At 46.6% G+C, this 16,699-nt stretch overlaps 2 protein-coding genes across 2 annotated transcripts; both read left to right on the top strand.

Annotated features, from left to right (window-relative positions):
* The first annotated feature begins 8,715 nt into the window (after positions 1 to 8,715).
* On the top strand, positions 8,716 to 13,533 carry ELP2 (elongator protein 2). Its single transcript, XM_048694985.2, has 10 exons — positions 8,716 to 8,996; positions 9,095 to 9,182; positions 9,489 to 9,574; positions 9,758 to 9,911; positions 10,108 to 10,268; positions 10,347 to 10,997; positions 11,112 to 11,427; positions 11,556 to 11,770; positions 12,457 to 12,634; positions 12,739 to 13,533. Exons 1-10 carry the CDS (start codon positions 8,832 to 8,834, stop codon positions 13,233 to 13,235), a joined length of 2,511 nt encoding a protein of 836 aa, XP_048550942.2. The 5' UTR covers positions 8,716 to 8,831; the 3' UTR covers positions 13,236 to 13,533.
* A 133-nt stretch (positions 13,534 to 13,666) lies between these two features.
* Positions 13,667 to 16,292, top strand: LOC125550379 (uncharacterized). The gene is made up of 2 exons (XM_048713367.2): positions 13,667 to 15,629; positions 15,718 to 16,292. Exons 1-2 carry the CDS (start codon positions 14,781 to 14,783, stop codon positions 16,171 to 16,173), a joined length of 1,305 nt encoding a protein of 434 aa, XP_048569324.2. The 5' UTR covers positions 13,667 to 14,780; the 3' UTR covers positions 16,174 to 16,292.
* The last annotated feature ends 407 nt before the right edge of the window (positions 16,293 to 16,699 follow it).

Here is a 16,699-nt window from a genome sequence, read left to right as displayed (position 1 = left end):
TTTTACCCTTGCCTTTCTTGAACTTAGTGGTTTTATTGACCATCAACACTTGATGTTCCTTCTTGACTTCTACCTCCGCTGATTTCAGCATTGAGAACAATTCAGGAATGGTCTTTTGCATCCCCTGCATGTTGAAGTTCATCACAAAGCTCTTGTAGCTTGGTGGAAGCGACTGGAGGATTCTGTCAATGACCGCATCATCCGGGAGATTAACTCCCAGCTGAGACAAGCGGTTATGCAACCCAGACATAGTGAGTATGTGCTCACTGACAGAACTATTTTCCTCCATCTTACAGCTGAAGAACTTATCGGAGACTTCATATCTCTCGATCCGGGCATGAGCTTGAAAAACCATTTTCAGCTCTTCGAACATCTCGTATGCTCCATGTCTCTCAAAACGTTTTTGGAGCCCCGGCTCTAAGCTGTAAAGCATGCCGTACTGAACGAGGGAGTAGTCGTCAACACGTGTCTGCCAAGCGTTCATAACGTCTTGGTTCTGTGGGACGGGAGGATCACCAAGCGGTGCTTGTAGGACATAATCTTTCTTGGCAGCTATGAGGATGATCCTCAGGTTCCGGACCCAGTCCGTATAGTTGCTGCCATCGTCTTTCAGCTTGGTTTTCTCTAGGAACGCGTTGAAGTTGAGGACTACGTTGGCCATTTGATCTATAAGACATATTGCAAAGATTTTAGACTAAGTTCATGATAATTAAGTTCATCTAATCAAATTATTAATGAACTCCCACTTAGATTAGACATCCCTCTAGTCATCTAAGTATTACATGATCCGAGTCAACTAGGCCGTGTCCGATCATCACGTGAGACGGACTAGCCAACGTCGGTGAACATCTTCATGTTGATCGTATCTTCTATACGACTCATGCTCGACCTTTCGGTCTTCTGTGTTCCGAGGCCATGTCTATACACATGCTAGGCTCGTCAAGTTAACCCTAAGTGTTTTGCATGTGTAAAATTGTCTTACACCCGTTGTATGTGAACGTAAGGATCCATCACACCCGATCATCACGGCGTGCTTAGAAACGACGAACTTTAGCAACGGTGCACAGTTAGGGGAGAACACTTCTTGATATTGTTATGAGGGATCATCTTATTTACTACCGTCGTTCTAAGTAAACAAGATGCAAAAACATGATAAACATCACATGCAATCAAATAATAAACGTGACATGATATGGCCAATATCACATAGCTCCTTTGATCTCCATCTTGGGGCTCCATGATCATCTTGTCACCGGCATGACACCATGATCTCCATCATCATGATCTCCATCATCGTGTCTCCATGAAGTTGCTCGCCAACTATTACTTCTACTACTATGGCTAACGCGTTTAGCAATAAAGTAAAGTAATTTACATGGCGTTTCTCAATGACACGCAGGTCATGTAAAAGAATAAAGACAACTCCTATGGCTCCTGCCGGTTGTCATACTCATCGACATGCAAGTCGTGATTCCTATTACAATAGCATGAACACCTCATACATCACATATAGATCATTCATCATTCATCACAACTTTGGCCATATCATATCACAAACCACTTGCTGCAAAAACAAGTTAGACGTCCTCTAATTGTTGTTGCAAGTTTTACGTGGCTTATTTAGGGTTCTAGCAAGAACGTCTTCTTACCTACGTTAAAGCCACAACGTGATTTGTCAACTTCTATTTACCCTTCATAAGGACCCTGTTCATCGAATCCGCTCCAACTAAAGTGGGAGAGACAGACACCCGCCAGCCACCTTATGCAACTAGTGCATGTTAGTCGGTGGAACCGGTCTCACGTAAGCGTACGTGTAAGGTTGGTCCGGGCCGCTTCATCCCACAATACCGCTGAAGCAAGAAAAGACTAGTAACGGCAAGAAAGTTGACAAATCTATGCCCACAACTAATTGTGTTCTACTCGCGCAAGAAGAACTACGCATAGACCTAGCTCATGATGCCACTGTTGGGGAACGTTGCGGAAAACAAAAATTTTCCTACTCGTTTCACCAAGATCATCTAGGAGTTCATCTAGCAACGAGTCATCGGATGCATCTACATACCTTTGTAGATGGCGCACGGAAGCGTTCAAAAGAACGGTGATGATGTAGTCGTACTCGACGTGATCCAAATCACCGATGACCAGCGCCGAACGGACGGCACCTCCGCGTTCAACACACGTACGGGACGGGAGACGTCTCCTTCTTCTTGATCCAGCAAGGGGGAAGGAGAGGTTGATGAAGATCCAGCAGCACGACGGCGTGGTGGTGGATGCAGGGCGTCACAGAAGCAGGGCTTCGCCTATACTACAAAAAGGAGACGTAACGGGGAGAGAGGGAGGCGCCAGGGGCTGGTTTGAAGTCCCTCCTCTCCCCTACTATATATAGGGGTGCCAAGGGGGGGGCGCCGGCCCTAGTAGATGGCATCTACTAGGGGGGGCGGCGGCCAAGGGTGGGGGCTTGCCCCCCAAGCAAGGGGGCGCCCCCTCTAGGGTTTCCCCCCCAACCCTAGGCGCATGGGCCCTTGGGGGGTGGCGCCCCAGCCCACTTTGGGCTGGGTTCCCTCCCACTTCAGCCCATGGGGCCCCCCCGGGATAGGTGGCCCCACCCGGTGGACCCCCGGGACCCCTCCGGTGGTCCCGGTACAATACCGATAACCCCGAAACTTGTCCCGATGCCCGAAACTACACTTCCTATATATAATCCTTTACCTCCGGACCATTCCGGAACTCCTCGTGACGTCCGGGATCTCATCCGGGACTCCGAACAACATTCGGGTTACTGCATATACATATCTTCACAACCCTAGCGTCACCGAACCTTAAGTGTGTAGACCCTACGGGTTTGGGAGACAAGCAGACATGACCGAGACGACTCTCAGGTCAATAACCAACAGCGGGATCTGGATACCCATGTTGGCTCCCACATGCTCCACGATGATCTCATCGGATGAACCACGATGTCGAGGATTCAATCAACCCCGTATGCAATTCCCTTTGTCAATCGATATGTTACTTGCCCGAGATTCGATCGTCGGTATCCCAATACCTCGTTCAATCTCGTTACCGGCAAGTCACTTTACTCGTACCGTAATGCATGATCCCGTGACCAGACACTTGGTCACTTTGAGCTCATTATGATGATGCATTACCGAGTGGGCCCAGTGATACCTCTCCGTCATACGGAGTGACAAATCCCAGTCTTGATCCATGTCAACCCAACAGACACTTTCGGAGATACCCGTAGTCTACCTTTATAGTCACCCAGTTACGTTGTGATGTTTGGTAGACCCAAAGCACTCCTACGGTATCCGGGAGTTACACGATCTCATGGTCTAAGGAAAAGATACTTTGACATTGGAAAACTCTAGCAAACGAACTATACGATCTTGTGCTATGTTTAGGATTGGGTCTTGTCCATCACATCATTCTCCTAATGATGTGATCTCGTTATCAATGACATCCAATGTCCATAGTCAGGAAACCATGACTATCTGTTGATCAACGAGCTAGTCAACTAGAGGCTTACTAGGGACATGTTGGTGTCTATTATTCACACATGTATTATGATTTCCGGATAATACAATTATAGCATGAATAAAGACAATTATCATGAACAAGGAAATATAATAATAATGCTTTTATTATTGCCTCTAGGGCATATTTCCAACAGCGCTCGTCCCTGATCCATATCGGGACGAGGAGAGGAGAGACGTGGGGAGTGGGAGGAGTGGGTTAGGGTTCGGTGTCCCCTGGGAGGGGGGGGTTAGTAGGTGAGGTGGGGTGGGCCGGTCCGACCGGGCCGGCCTGTAGCTAGCTGGGCCATTCGGACTAGGGAGAGGGGTTCTTTTTCTTTTGTCTCTTTTTTTTAGTTTTGTTTTCTGTTTTGTTTTAACCTTTAATAGATTTTAGTTTAATTAAAATACAATAATAATCCCTAAATTAGTATTACTAAACATCCCACTGCCACAAGCAATATAGCACATTTTAGAAAGTAGTTTGTATTTGTTTATTAATTTACGGGCAATTAATTAATAGTTCTACCACTATTTTATTTATTTTAGTGCATTTAACTACTTTATAACAGTGTGTCTTCTCCACCAATATTTATTATGAATTACTTGCTACATTTAGAACATATTAGTTTTGACTTTTGAAAACTTTTCTAGTTTGACTTTATTTCAAATTTGAATTTGAAAGAGTTTTGAATCATCGCGAGATTATCAACAGTAATCGTGGTGACGTGACAACATTAGCAGAGGTTCCCTGTAGCTTGATTATCCGGGCGTCACATTGGCGGCGGCTCCATATCGTAAAACGCGATGAATCCTTCTCTTTGATTTTTTCCCCTCGAAAGTGAATACATGGAGTCATGGTTGAGGTCGATGGAGCGTCAGGGGGCCCACGAGGCAGGGGGCGCGCCCAGGGGGGTAGGGCGCGCCCCCACCCTCATGGACAGGTGGAGGCCCCCCTGACGTGGATTTTCCTTCCAGTATTTTTTATATATTCCAAAATAATTCTCCGTTGATTTTCAGGTCATTCCGAGAACTTTTATTTGTGCACAAAAATAACACCATGGCAATTCTGCTGAAAACAACGTCAGTCCGGGTTAGTTCCATCCAAATCATGTAAGTTGGAGTCCAAAACAAGGGCAAAAGTGTTTGGAAAAGTAGATACGACGGAGACGTATCACAGACAAGGAGCAGTAGTGGCGGAACAGGCGCAACGCTACGCACCAGGCAGAGTTCACGGATTCCAATGTCCCACCTTCGCAAATTCTCAAGGACCCGAAGCTTGCAACGGCCTAGGTCATCAACCGGTGGAAGACCATGGTGGAGACTAGCAAGTGTCGTCTTCGTCGCAGAGGAGATGCTAAAGCCGACAACTCTCGTCGCTTGTCTCTACCCCCGCCCACGTTCACGGTGGCCGCTGCTGCACTACCCGCGACATAGGGAAGTCCTGCGCGACCCCTCGCCCTTTTCGCCATTGGAAGCCCGACTCCGTTGATGGAGGTACCGCTGACAGTCCGACACGAGTAAGATGTCACCATCAAGTATAGGGTAGTTTAGGTTTTTTTAGTTTTACTTTACCAGATGAAATATCGTCCGATTTTTATGTAAAAGTTACTCCCTCCGTCCGTGAAGAGTGTACATCTAGAGATTTTAGGACAAATTATGGAGTGAAGTAAAAAATGCATTGAAAAAGTGCAAGCCACCATCTCTATCCTCTTTAATTAACCAACCCTCAATGAGCTAAGTGCATGTAGAATTTAAAAAGACCATGTGTAGATTGTTATTGGTCTTGATTATCGTGTGATGAGAGAGAAGTATTTTTTTCTACTTTAAAATGCATTGGAAAGATAGAAGTACACTTTTTCGTGGACAAATTTTGAAGCCAAACATATACTCTTTACCGGACGAAGGGAGTATGTAAGTTTAAATGAAAATTGTCTCATTTGTTTAAATTTGCATCACATTTGTTTCTTTTGGTTAAATTCCATTTGAAATATGACTGGACGTTTGCGCCTAGCTTTGAATGGTTGGCTCCATATTAGTGTCTACTCACCTGTTCAGACCGGTCCGCAGATAGATGTGCTGTCCGTTTTTATGGGTCTGTGTTAGAGATGCCCTTACCTATGAATTTATCTCCAACACTACAAACAGTCTGTTTCTCACAATAGCCATATGCAAGTCGCCTGAAAAAAAAATTTAGGTTAGTTGATTTTGAAAGGAAGGAAGCATCTGCCGGAAGAAGGGAAGGAGTCGTCGGCTCGCCGAAGAAGCACTCTGGGTCTATCTTAGGGTGGCAGGTGACCCTATTATGTATCTTAGGGTGGCGGGCGACCCCATTATCTATCTTAGAGTGTGGGGATGGTGCAAATTTTCTGGAAAAATTGTTCATGGCTGGGGACGACGATAGCACGATGGTGGGTGGCAATTGGGGAAGGGCGGGGCAGCGAGGCTGGCGCGATAGCGCTGCCTGCCGTGGGCGGCTCCAGCAGCAGACGGTTAGGCCGGTGGTAAATCGGTGGTTATGAGGTAGAAGATGAACAGTGAAACCGTTTAATGGTTGAAGAAGCTGATATGTCCACCCATCTTTCATCCAACGCCAGTTACCTGACATCTTTCCAGTTCCTCTATTTCTCTCTCTCAAAAAAAATCGCGTTACGGGCGGCTATTTCGACCCGATCGGCCTGTTAAGCCTTTAGAGCATTACTAGTAGAACCCCTAAACCCTCAAACCCTCATAGCAGTTTTAAGGGTTGAGAAGTGCCACTTTTTGACACTTTTAAGGGTTGAAAAATAGGGGCAAAGACTAGAACCCTCAAACCCAACCTTTAAACTGCTTTAAGGGTTGGATTTGAGGGTTCTAGTCTTTGCCTCAACCCCAACCTTTAAAACTCTCATTTCATATATCACACATTTCATCACATTTCATCATATGACATATCACAAATTCCATCACATTTGAATAAAACAATAATCATTCTAGTTATTATTACAACACCGAATAAAACAATAATCATTCAAATTATTACAACAATGTTTGAGCAAATTACACTAATTGTTCGAATCAAATAGGACATAGAAAAGTAAAACAAAGATACATCATGGGCCAATGCGCCGCCCATCCAACTGCCAGTGGTGCTCTATTAGATCATCCCGGAGCCGACCATGAGTGGTTGCATCCTCAATCTCACGATGTGCTTGAAGAAAAGCGTGTATGCGAGAAGGGTTTCTTTCCGGTTGCACACGGGTACCAACATTGTCATAGAAACAAGGGAGGTTTAACCCTCTTTCATCCTCTAGGATCATGTTGTGTAGAATCACACAACATTTCATGATGTTCATCAAGGTTTTTTTGTCCCAAAACCGAGCTGGACCACGAACTATGGCAAACCTTGCTTGCAAAACACCAAAAGCTCTCTCAATATCCTTGCGGGCTGCCTCTTGTGCCTTGGTGAAATGAGCCTCTTTTCTTGTTAAGGGCACCCCATTTTTCTCCTTGATGGACTTCACAAGAGTTGCCCATTCGGGATAGATGCCATCGGTGAGATAGTATCCCATTGAGTACTCATTGTCCATGATTTTGTAGTTGCAAGCTGGAGCATCCCCAGAAATTAATCTTTTGAACAAAGGAGATATATTGAGGATATTGATATCATTGAGTGTTCCCGGCAACCCAAAGAATGCATGCCAAATCCATGTGTCCTGAGATGCTACGGCCTCAAGCACAGCATCACGGCTTTTACCGCAATACATTCCGTGCCATGCCTTTGGGCAATTTTTCCACCTCCAATGCATGCAGTCAAGACTACCTAGCATCCCCGTCCATCCCCTTATTTCATTCATTTCCATTAATCTCTTTGTATCTTCCTCGTTTGGTGCCCGAAGATACTGCTCACCGTACAACCGAATGACCAACTTGGCAAACCTACGGACTGACTCCGTGGTTGTATCTTGCCCAATGCGAAGATACTCGTCGGTATAATCCGCGGGTATGCCATAAGCGAGTACCCGCATTGCCGCCGATATCTTTTGATATGCACTAAACCCCATGATACCGGCGGCGGATCTACGACATTTAAAGTAATAGGAGGCAGCCTCACAATCGGTGACAATCTTCACAAACAAACTACGCCGCATTCGGTACCTTCTGCGGAAGAGACGAGGAGGGTATGTAGGTACCTCCGCGAAGTAGTCTTCCATCAAATGCTCGTGTCCGAGAGCGCGGTTCCGGTAGATGGTGACTCGCCCCATCTTCGACCCTCTCCTCTGATCCATCAGCTTCACGCGGTTTTCAAAGGATTGCACGTCGATGAGGAGGCTCATCATCTCGACGTCGTCGTCTTGCAACAACTTGTCGATGTCTGAATCGTCCGATGACGACCAACCCGACGAATCGGACAACGAGTCCATGTCGTTGTTGTTCACCTCCATCTACACAATACAACAAACAATAAATTGTGAGTGCCAACAATGAATCAAAAAGGAAAAAATAAAACAAAAAGAAAGAAAAGGAAGCATACCTGCGGGGAGCTCGGGGCGGCGGTGCGGCTGCCTCTGGCCCGCCTGGCCTCTGGCGCGGCGGCTCAAGGAGGCCTGAGGCCGGCCTGCCTCTGGCCGCTGGGGGCCGGGAGGCAGCTGGGAGGCGGGAGGCGACTGGGGGCGGGAGCCGACTAGGGGGCAGGGGGCGGGGCCCGACGGCTGAGGCGGGCGGGCGGCGGGGCGGGAGGCGGCGGGGCAGGAGGCCGGGGGGCGGGACGCCGGGGCGGGAGGCGGCGGGACGGGAGGCCGGGGGCGGGGCGCAGGGCGGGGCGGCCGGGGGCCGGGGCGCGGGGCGGGAGGCTGCGGGGAACGGCGGATCCGGCGGCGGGGAGTATGGCGCAGGGGCGGGACGGTGGCGGCGTCGAGGGGAGGCGGGGGGCCGGCCGGATTGGCGGTGGGCGACGGCTGGCGGCTTGGGAGGGAGGAAGCGGGAGGTTAGGGACGGGAAACTTCCCTCCCGTGCGACGGGGAAGGGAGTGCGGGCTGGGGTCGAGCGCCCCCCTCCAACCCTCACTTCTACAGTTTGAAATTAGGTTTGAGGGTTGGACCCTTACTTTTTTTGAGGGTTTGAGAGTTTAGGGGTTCTAGTCTTTGCGTTTTTTTGTTGCAATTCATAAAAAGTGGTTATTTTTAAGGGTTTGAGGGTTTAGGGGCTACTAGTAATGCTTTTAGCGTGTGGCTGAGCCGGTCGGACCCGGCCGTAACCAAACCCTGAACCCTAGAGCCTGCTTTCCCCCAAAATCAAAGAGAGAGAAAAGAAGCTAGAGCCTGCCTGCTTGCCGTCGCGATGCCGCCGGCGGCCGGGGAGCTCGCCGGAGCTGGTGGGGGAGTGGAGGCGGAGAGGGTCTTCATTGGCGCCGGGTGCAACCGTGTTGTGAACAACGTCTCGTGGGGCGCCTGTGGTCTCGTCGCCTTCGGCGCCCAGAACGCCGTCGCCCTTTTCTCCCCTTCGGTCCGTCGATCTGGTCCTCCCACCCTTCTGTTTTTAGGTATCCTGCTGTTTTCTTTGCTTGATCCGATTGGTCTCGGTTCGTGTGTGTGCTGGAACAGAGAGGGGAGATCGTGACGACACTCCCGGGGCACAAGGCGGCGGTGAACTGCACGCTGTGGCTGCCGACCAAGAAGGATGTACTCCAAGGTCTGCTATCTCCTTTTTACACCTATTTTATGTCTCTCTTAATTGTTAATTCTCTTCATATTGCATCTGAAAAACTGAAATGATTAGCTAGAGTAACCAGTCCGAAACAATACCATGTCTTGTACCGTTGCTGATGCACTGAGCTGCATTTTGAGGTAAAAATTAGAGTGTCAACCTGAAACAATTGTCTCAATGAATAATTGGTGGGACTTGAGAGGAGATAGTCGAGCAAAAGGTGTTTTTGACTGATCCTGTAACGAGTACTGAACCGTTGGCCGGTGGTTTGTTTCATTTGCCCCTCTGCAGTTCGAAGCAGGGAGACACACTATCTGTTGTCCGGAAGTTCTGATGGTGCTATTATGGCGTGGAAGATTGGTTCTGGAATAGGCAAGGTGAATTTCTTCTGTTTCACCATATATGTGTTTGTTGTCGTTTGAATTCTGTTTGAAGCCTTTGCTGCAATTTCGTGGCATTAGATTTCTTCTTCTTCTCATTTGCTTGCTTGGAATATGTTTATCTGTTTATTTATCAAGTTGACCCAAGTTGATTGATTTTGCTGTTTGTCTGCTTTGCAGTGGTCTCATGTTTTGCAACTACCAGCCATGCATAAGAAAGGTGTGACCTGTCTTGCTGGAAGGATGGTGTCGGATAGGGTAACAATTTTCGCTTCCACCTCCTCAGATGGTATGGTGGTTATTTGGGAAATGGTGGTTGAGCCGACTGCTGGTGGTAAGATGATCGACTAGCATTTTGATACTTTGTACACGGATCCTAAGCTTAGTGATTATATCTTGAATAGTCGCATTGATCTTTAGCTTATCTCTAAAGCAAAATTTATAGTCCAATTCTTTTAACTTGTATGATCTTAAAGCTTTACAAATGCTTGCTGCCATCCCATTTAAGTTATTTGGTTTCACTTCTGCAGGCTCCTGCAAAGTGTCTTGTTTGCATTCTCTTTCCGTTGGTTTAAAACCAATGGTTTCACTTTCATTAGCGGTGTTGCCAGAACAGGAAGGCTGCCTAATTTTAGCAATGGGAGGATTAGATCATAAGGTCCACATATATTGTGGGGATCAGTCAGGCAAGGTTTGTAAGATTTCTTATTATTTCCATTGCTATACCTGCTCGCATTTCCTGTACTGACCAGCATTTTATGATGTGCAGTTCATTAAAGCCTGTGAACTTAAGGGCCATTCTGACTGGATTAGAAGTTTAGACTTCTCTTTACCTGTGATGACGAGCAGTGAGAAACACGGCCTTTTTCTCGTTAGCTCGTCTCAGGACAAAACTATTAGGATATGGAAGATGACTTCAGATGTGCAACAAAGGAAGGATAATATTGGGATGGCCTCCTACATTGAAGGTCCTCTATTTGTGGCAGGTAATACAAGTTACCAGGTATCATTGGAGTCTCTTCTTGTTGGGCATGAAGATTGGGTATATTCAGTAGAGTGGCAGCCTCCTAGACTGCTACTTGGCGGTAAAGCTCATCAGCCAATGAGCATATTATCTGCATCAATGGACAAGATGATGATGATATGGAGGCCTGAAAAAAATACTGGCCTTTGGATAAATTCAGTGACAGTTGGTGAATTAAGTCACTCAGCACTTGGATTTTATGGTGGCCATTGGGAACCTGATGGTAAATCTATTCTTGCACATGGCTATGGTGGATTTTTTCATATGTGGAGAGATGTTGGACTGGATTCTGAAAATTGGCAGCCCCAGATTGTCCCTTCTGGTCATTTTGCACCCGTATCTGACTTAACATGGTCTAGATCTGGTGAATATTTGCTAACAGTTAGCCATGACCAGGTAGGTTCTTATACTTCAGCTTCAGCGCAGTCTTATGGAACATTTATCTTTGGTTATTATCATTTTTGCGTACTTACTTGCTAAGCCTGTTTTGCATCAATGTTTATTATGCAGACAGCACGCATATTTGCCCCTTGGAGAAGTCATGTTGACCCAGGAGATGTGATTTGTTGGCGCGAAATCGCTCGCCCCCAAATCCATGGGCATGACATTAACTGCGTGGCATTCATTCAGGGTACAGGAAACCACCGGTTTGTTTGTGGTGCTGATGAAAAGGTCTGTAGAGTCTTTGAAGCTACTTTATCATTCCTGAGGACCCTACAGGAAGCAACTTTGTTGAAACCTGACAATGAGGATTTTGACGATGTGCAAGTCCTTGGAGCAAATATGTCTGCTCTTGGGCTTTCACAGAAACCTATATATACACATGGTAAAAATCCCTCACGTATTGGGCATAGTGTCTTGTTAGCTTTTCATAACAAATTTTAGTAGCAATTACTTTTTTTTCAGTTATTCTTTTTCATTTGACTGATACTTTTTATTGATGGTTTTATGTAGGAAAGGAATCCCCAAGCAGCGCTTCTAATGATGGTCCAGATTCCATGGAGACGATTCCTGATGCAGTGCCAACTGTGTTTACTGAGCCTCCTGTGGAGGACCAGCTTGCATGGAATACCTTATGGCCTGAATCTCACAAACTTTACGGGCATGGAAATGAACTCTTTTCCATCTGCTGTGATCATGCAGGGAAGCTCGTTGCATCATCGTGCAAGGTATTACTGCATGCTTTCTTGTTGTGACTGAAATTTTTGTATGATACCTGGTATCAGTTGCGTTCAGCCAGACATCATCATCACCATGATCATTTACCTCACCTGGCCACAGTTATGTTACTTGATTGTTCTTGTTTAGAGCATGTACGGTTCAGCTAAGTGCTCAAATGTGAATCTGCAAACAGATGTTTTTTTTTCCATTTTCATAGAAACTTGAATGGATACATAGTATTGCTGGGGCTTTATTTATTTCTGGGAACCACTTAAATGTTTTGCCACTGCCGCAAATAGTTTTGTATCTATGCATCCTCATGTGGCAAGAATGCATATTACAGTACTATTTGTCTCCATATGACTACTGGTGGTAGTTGATGTACTCCCTCCGGTCCTTTTTACTCTGCATATTAGAATTCTCTGGAGTCAAACTTCACAAAGTTTGACCGTGTTTATATGAAAAAATATCAACATCTGCCATGCTAAAGTTATATAATATGAAACTTTAAATCATGACACATCTAGTGATATTGATTTCATATTATGAATGTTGACACTGTTTTCTACAAAGTTGGTCAAACTTTACGAGGCTTGACTTCAGTCAAATCTTATATGCGAACTAAAAAGGACCGGAGGGAGTAGAATGTCTATATTTACTAGGGAGTTCTGAATGATACTTGATTCTCTTGCAGGCTCAATCAGCACCAGTTGCTGAGATCTGGCTCTGGGAGGTTGGAACATGGAGAGCCGTTGGTCGCTTGCAGTCTCACAATCTGACAGTTACACAAATGGAATTTTCTTCTGACAATGCTTATCTTCTGAGTGTATCAAGGGATCGTCACTTGTCCGTCTTTTCGATTAAGAAAACTGGTGAGTGATTTTTATCTTTTAGTTTCATATACCTTTTTTGTTGTATTGGATCCAGTGCTCATGGTCTGCAATTGTTGGTGTCATCCCACTTACGTAACTCTTAGAGGAAGGAGCACAGCATCACCTGGTTACAAAGCATGAAGCACACAAAAGAATCATATGGGCATGCTCGTGGAACCCATTTGGGTACGAATTTGCAACTGGTTCAAGGGACAAAACTGTCAAGATATGGTGTGTTCAAGATGCATCTTCTGTCAAGCTGCTCGCCACATTGCCTCAGTTCCGTGAGAGTGTCACAGCATTGGCCTGGACGGGCCGTGACCGTGCTCGTAATGCCGGCATTATTGCTGTTGGCATGGACAATGGGCTGATCGAGCTCTGGAGTGTTTCAGGGGGGAGAGCTGCTTCAGACAGTAGCTCAGATCCGTCCCCCCTCAGCGTTGCATGCATGCTCCGGTTTGATCCTCTGTTGTGTCATGTGTCAACTGTGCAGCGTTTGCGGTGGCAGAAACCCGACTCGGCTGATGAGAAAGCAGCAATTGAGCTGGCTTCTTGTGGATCTGATCACTGCGTCAGGGTGTTTGCAGTCCGTGATACTTGAGGTATTTATGCAACATCGTGACTCTGAAATTTTGAGCAGATGCATCTATTTTGTTATCATGACATAGGCATATAAGTCTAGATTTAGCGGACTAAAATCCTGGCAGTTCTTGGTGCCCTTGGCAATCCTCCCTGATGTTGTAAAACTTTTATCGTTCTGTTTGTGAGATAATATTGCTGTATTGCAATGATGTACACCTTAGTTGACTGGTGAATGCAGTGCGTTGGGATTTTCAATCCAATTTGTTAAGCTCTAAGACTGGTACATTGTTGAATACCATGTGCACAACTTTTGCTCATGTATCATCTATTCTGCAACTGCTTTATATTTTCCAACTGTATGTGGAAAGTTACATACAGCCATTCCAGCTGTTTTATGGGAAGCTTTCAGGTTCCAGCAGCAATGCAGCAACTGAGTGAACAAGAAATGTGAAGGCCACAACCTCAAACAGCACTAGTTCTCTAGGAGTAGGGTGCATGAAGTGGATCAGGCAATTTTGTAGATCAAATCGACAAAATCAGACTTTGGATCCGACACTGGAACTGTATATGAAACTTAGTGAATCAGGCAATTTTAGTGATGGAATCAACAAATAGTCAGTATCAGATTTCTGAAGCTCTGGACTCCTGACAGCATCTAACAGAAAAGAATGGTTTTGCTTCACTAGTACTCCTTCGGTTTCTAAATAATTGAACTTCTAGTGTTTTTCAAAGTCAAACTTCTTTATGTTTGACCAAGTTTATAGAACTTTAATCATTTTGGAACAGAGGGAGTACTGATTATTTCAACATTGACAGGAGCAAAGCTGCAAAGGAACATAAACTTCCATGCTTTATTGTCCCCTAGTATGTCAAAGGTGGAAAAAAAAGATCACACTACATAATAGGCCATCTAATAGGAAAAAGTAGCTTTGCTTCACTAGTACTTTACTGTACATACCATTACATAGTTTGAATGCACGAGAAGTTTCAACATAGAAAACAGATAGAATACTTGTAAAAGAGGGCATACGCAAACAACCCCAAAACAGCAATCTGGACATCATAGACTTCACCCATGGCACAATTAGTGAAGGCTGCTACACGCATGCTGGTAGCTAGCAACTAACATGTACTACTAGGAAAGGTCTCACGATGCCCATAGGCGACGATCTTGTACACTTCAAACAAACGGGGAAGACTTTGCATCTGGTGCATGCTAAGGTTGTGCTTTCCTTTCCTCTCTCAAGCAAGAAACAAAGTAATCCTAATCTTGCCTTGCAAGGCAAAGATATGATGAATCCCAATTGGTTACCAACTCCAACAGTTAATGTGTTTAATGCCGTCAAATCACACGGAAGAAGCAAGATTTTCCGTGTCTTGAAACTCTTGATCAAAGATGTTACCCAAACAGCTGTTCCTGGGTTACAGACCTGGAGAAACTTGGCATAGTTTAGCCCTGAAGGCAAAGCAAGTCAGGGCTTACGGGGTGGGGCACTGGCCAGCCAGATATTACTACTAAAGAGCTTTGTTTCATGGAGACTGCCGGAATGATGAAACCTTCTAAATGGGAAGCAAGCAAGCAGAGGAGATCAAGAATCTCCTTCTCAAGATAATAATTCCCTTGGCTTTTCCCCTGGCAGGTTCTTTTATCTGCGGCCTCATAGCAGATAGAGCAATCAGGCACAGTGACCTAGACTCATCTGATAACTCAATCCAGTTGGATCAATCATCGTCAGACGGTTTGAGATTGATTCAAGGAGAGGAGGGAGGAGGAGAAATGGAGTCCCCGAATCGGGCGCCGCGGAAGCTGGTGCAAGCGGAGACCCCCTACAGCACCGGCAGGCTCGTCGGCGGTGGACATGCGAGGCAGGCTTCTCTCACTGAAGAAATCATGGTGGCGCAGGACACCGAGAGCTCATCGGAAGTTTCAGTCAACAACCAGAGGCTCCAGGACGTTCAGGGGACGCCCGCCGGCGCCGAAGAGGTCGGGAGCCTGAAGCGCGTGGTGTCGACCCTCGAAGAGCGGGCCGCCGGCATCGAGAAGCGGTTCCAGGACTACTGTGACGCGAAGGAGCAGGAGGCGACGTACCAGAAGATGCAGATCATGTGCCTGGGGATGAAGCTGGAGCTGCTAGAGCCCCAGAACCAGCGGCTTGAGGCGGCCGCCACGGAGATCCGGGCCGCCGCCGAAGAGTTCGCCGTGATGCGGGCGGGCCTCGACGCGCTGCAGAGAAAGTTCAGGAAGGTCGCCAAGAAGAGCAGGCAAGAGTTCGACGCCATTGATGGGAGGATCCTGGCCTTGGATGCCCGGGAGGCAGAGATGGCGGCGAGGTGCCGAGGCTTTGAGCAGCTCATGGCGGAGATGAAGGAGCTGGTTTCGCAGCTGCAGAAGGGGAAAGGAACAGACAGTGAGGTACGTATCTTCTTCTTCGCTTCGTCGACATTTTTACTTCCATTTCCGTCTGATCAAAGGTTTTTCTTGTGTGTTGTGCATGGCGTAGAGCGTGGAGGTCGCCGTGGAGAGGAGCATGCAGAAGCTGTCGAGCAGCAAGGACCTGCTGGACGGGATGGGGGTGCTCCGGGACCGGTGGGCGGCGGACATGGAGGAGCTCATCTACCTCGGCTGGATCACGGCGTGGCTGCAGCACGACCTCCTGGTCAGCGACGGCGAGGGCGGCGCCGCCAAGGGCCCGGCGGCGATTGGGGACGACGACGACGATGGCACCCACCCGACGGCGGAGGAGCAGCGCAAGAAGGGGGAGAAGATGGTGGCGGTGGCCGCGCCGATCAACGAGGTGGAGCTCCGCAAGACGTCGTCCAACGCGTCGTCGTGCGCCGCGGGAGAGGAGTCGTGCATGGGGCTGGCGGGCTGCAGGACGGGAATCGGACGCCCGAGATTGCTCCGCAAGATCAGAGGGTGGGCCAAGGGAAAGGGTCCAAGCAAGAGCAGTGAGTGATGAATAATTCATTGGTGCTGATTAATTTGCTTGTGATCACTCGTGAGAATAATGTATGTTTGAGTCAAATTGCGTTGTTGAAAGATAATAAATATGGTGCATATGATGTGTTTTTTTTACCCAGTTCAATCACAGATGCTGACATACAGTGGCGAATTCAGAAAGAAAAAGAAGGGTGGGCTCAAAGTTAACAGCGAGAAAACTAATGTCATTTTGAAGAGAAAAAAGGCATTTCAGTCAAAAAAGAGAAGAAAAAGGCATTAGCTCCTAATCCTATTGTCCAAATTAGCTAATATTTTGCTAGAGTACTACTAAAACATATGTATTAGTATTGTCATTCTCTGGTTATTTTTAATGAAATTTCTTGAACGAAAGTTCAAATCTATCTACCTAAATAGTCATTATCTCCTAGTCGTTTTGCTCCAAACAAGGTAAAACTTTCCTAGATTACTACTGGAAACATGAAGTATTTGCTAGTTTTTTCAACAGAAGTATATCAAAATTTTAACCAAAATTTGAATTTATT

This window comes from Triticum urartu, chromosome 1A, assembly GCF_056163025.1.
Source record: "Triticum urartu cultivar PI428250 chromosome 1A, HENAU_Tu73, whole genome shotgun sequence".
In the NCBI taxonomy this organism is placed as follows: Eukaryota; Viridiplantae; Streptophyta; class Magnoliopsida; order Poales; family Poaceae; genus Triticum; species Triticum urartu.
Note: the sequence above shows the minus strand (reverse complement) of the source record. Positions and strands in the feature narration are given on the sequence as shown.

Bases quoted from the DNA above. Each gene is read 5' to 3' on its own strand.
- LOC125550379 (XM_048713367.2), top strand. From the start codon at position 14,781: ATGGGAAGCAAGCAAGCAGAGGAGATCAAGAATCTCCTTCTCAAGATA. The intron at 15,630-15,717 runs GTACGTATCTTC...TGCATGGCGTAG, and splicing joins GGAAAGGAACAGACAGTGAG to AGCGTGGAGGTCGCCGTGGA.
- ELP2 (XM_048694985.2), top strand. From the start codon at position 8,832: ATGCCGCCGGCGGCCGGGGAGCTCGCCGGAGCTGGTGGGGGAGTGGAG. The intron at 9,575-9,757 runs GTGAATTTCTTC...TCTGCTTTGCAG, and splicing joins TTGGTTCTGGAATAGGCAAG to TGGTCTCATGTTTTGCAACT. The intron at 11,428-11,555 runs GTAAAAATCCCT...GGTTTTATGTAG, and splicing joins GAAACCTATATATACACATG to GAAAGGAATCCCCAAGCAGC.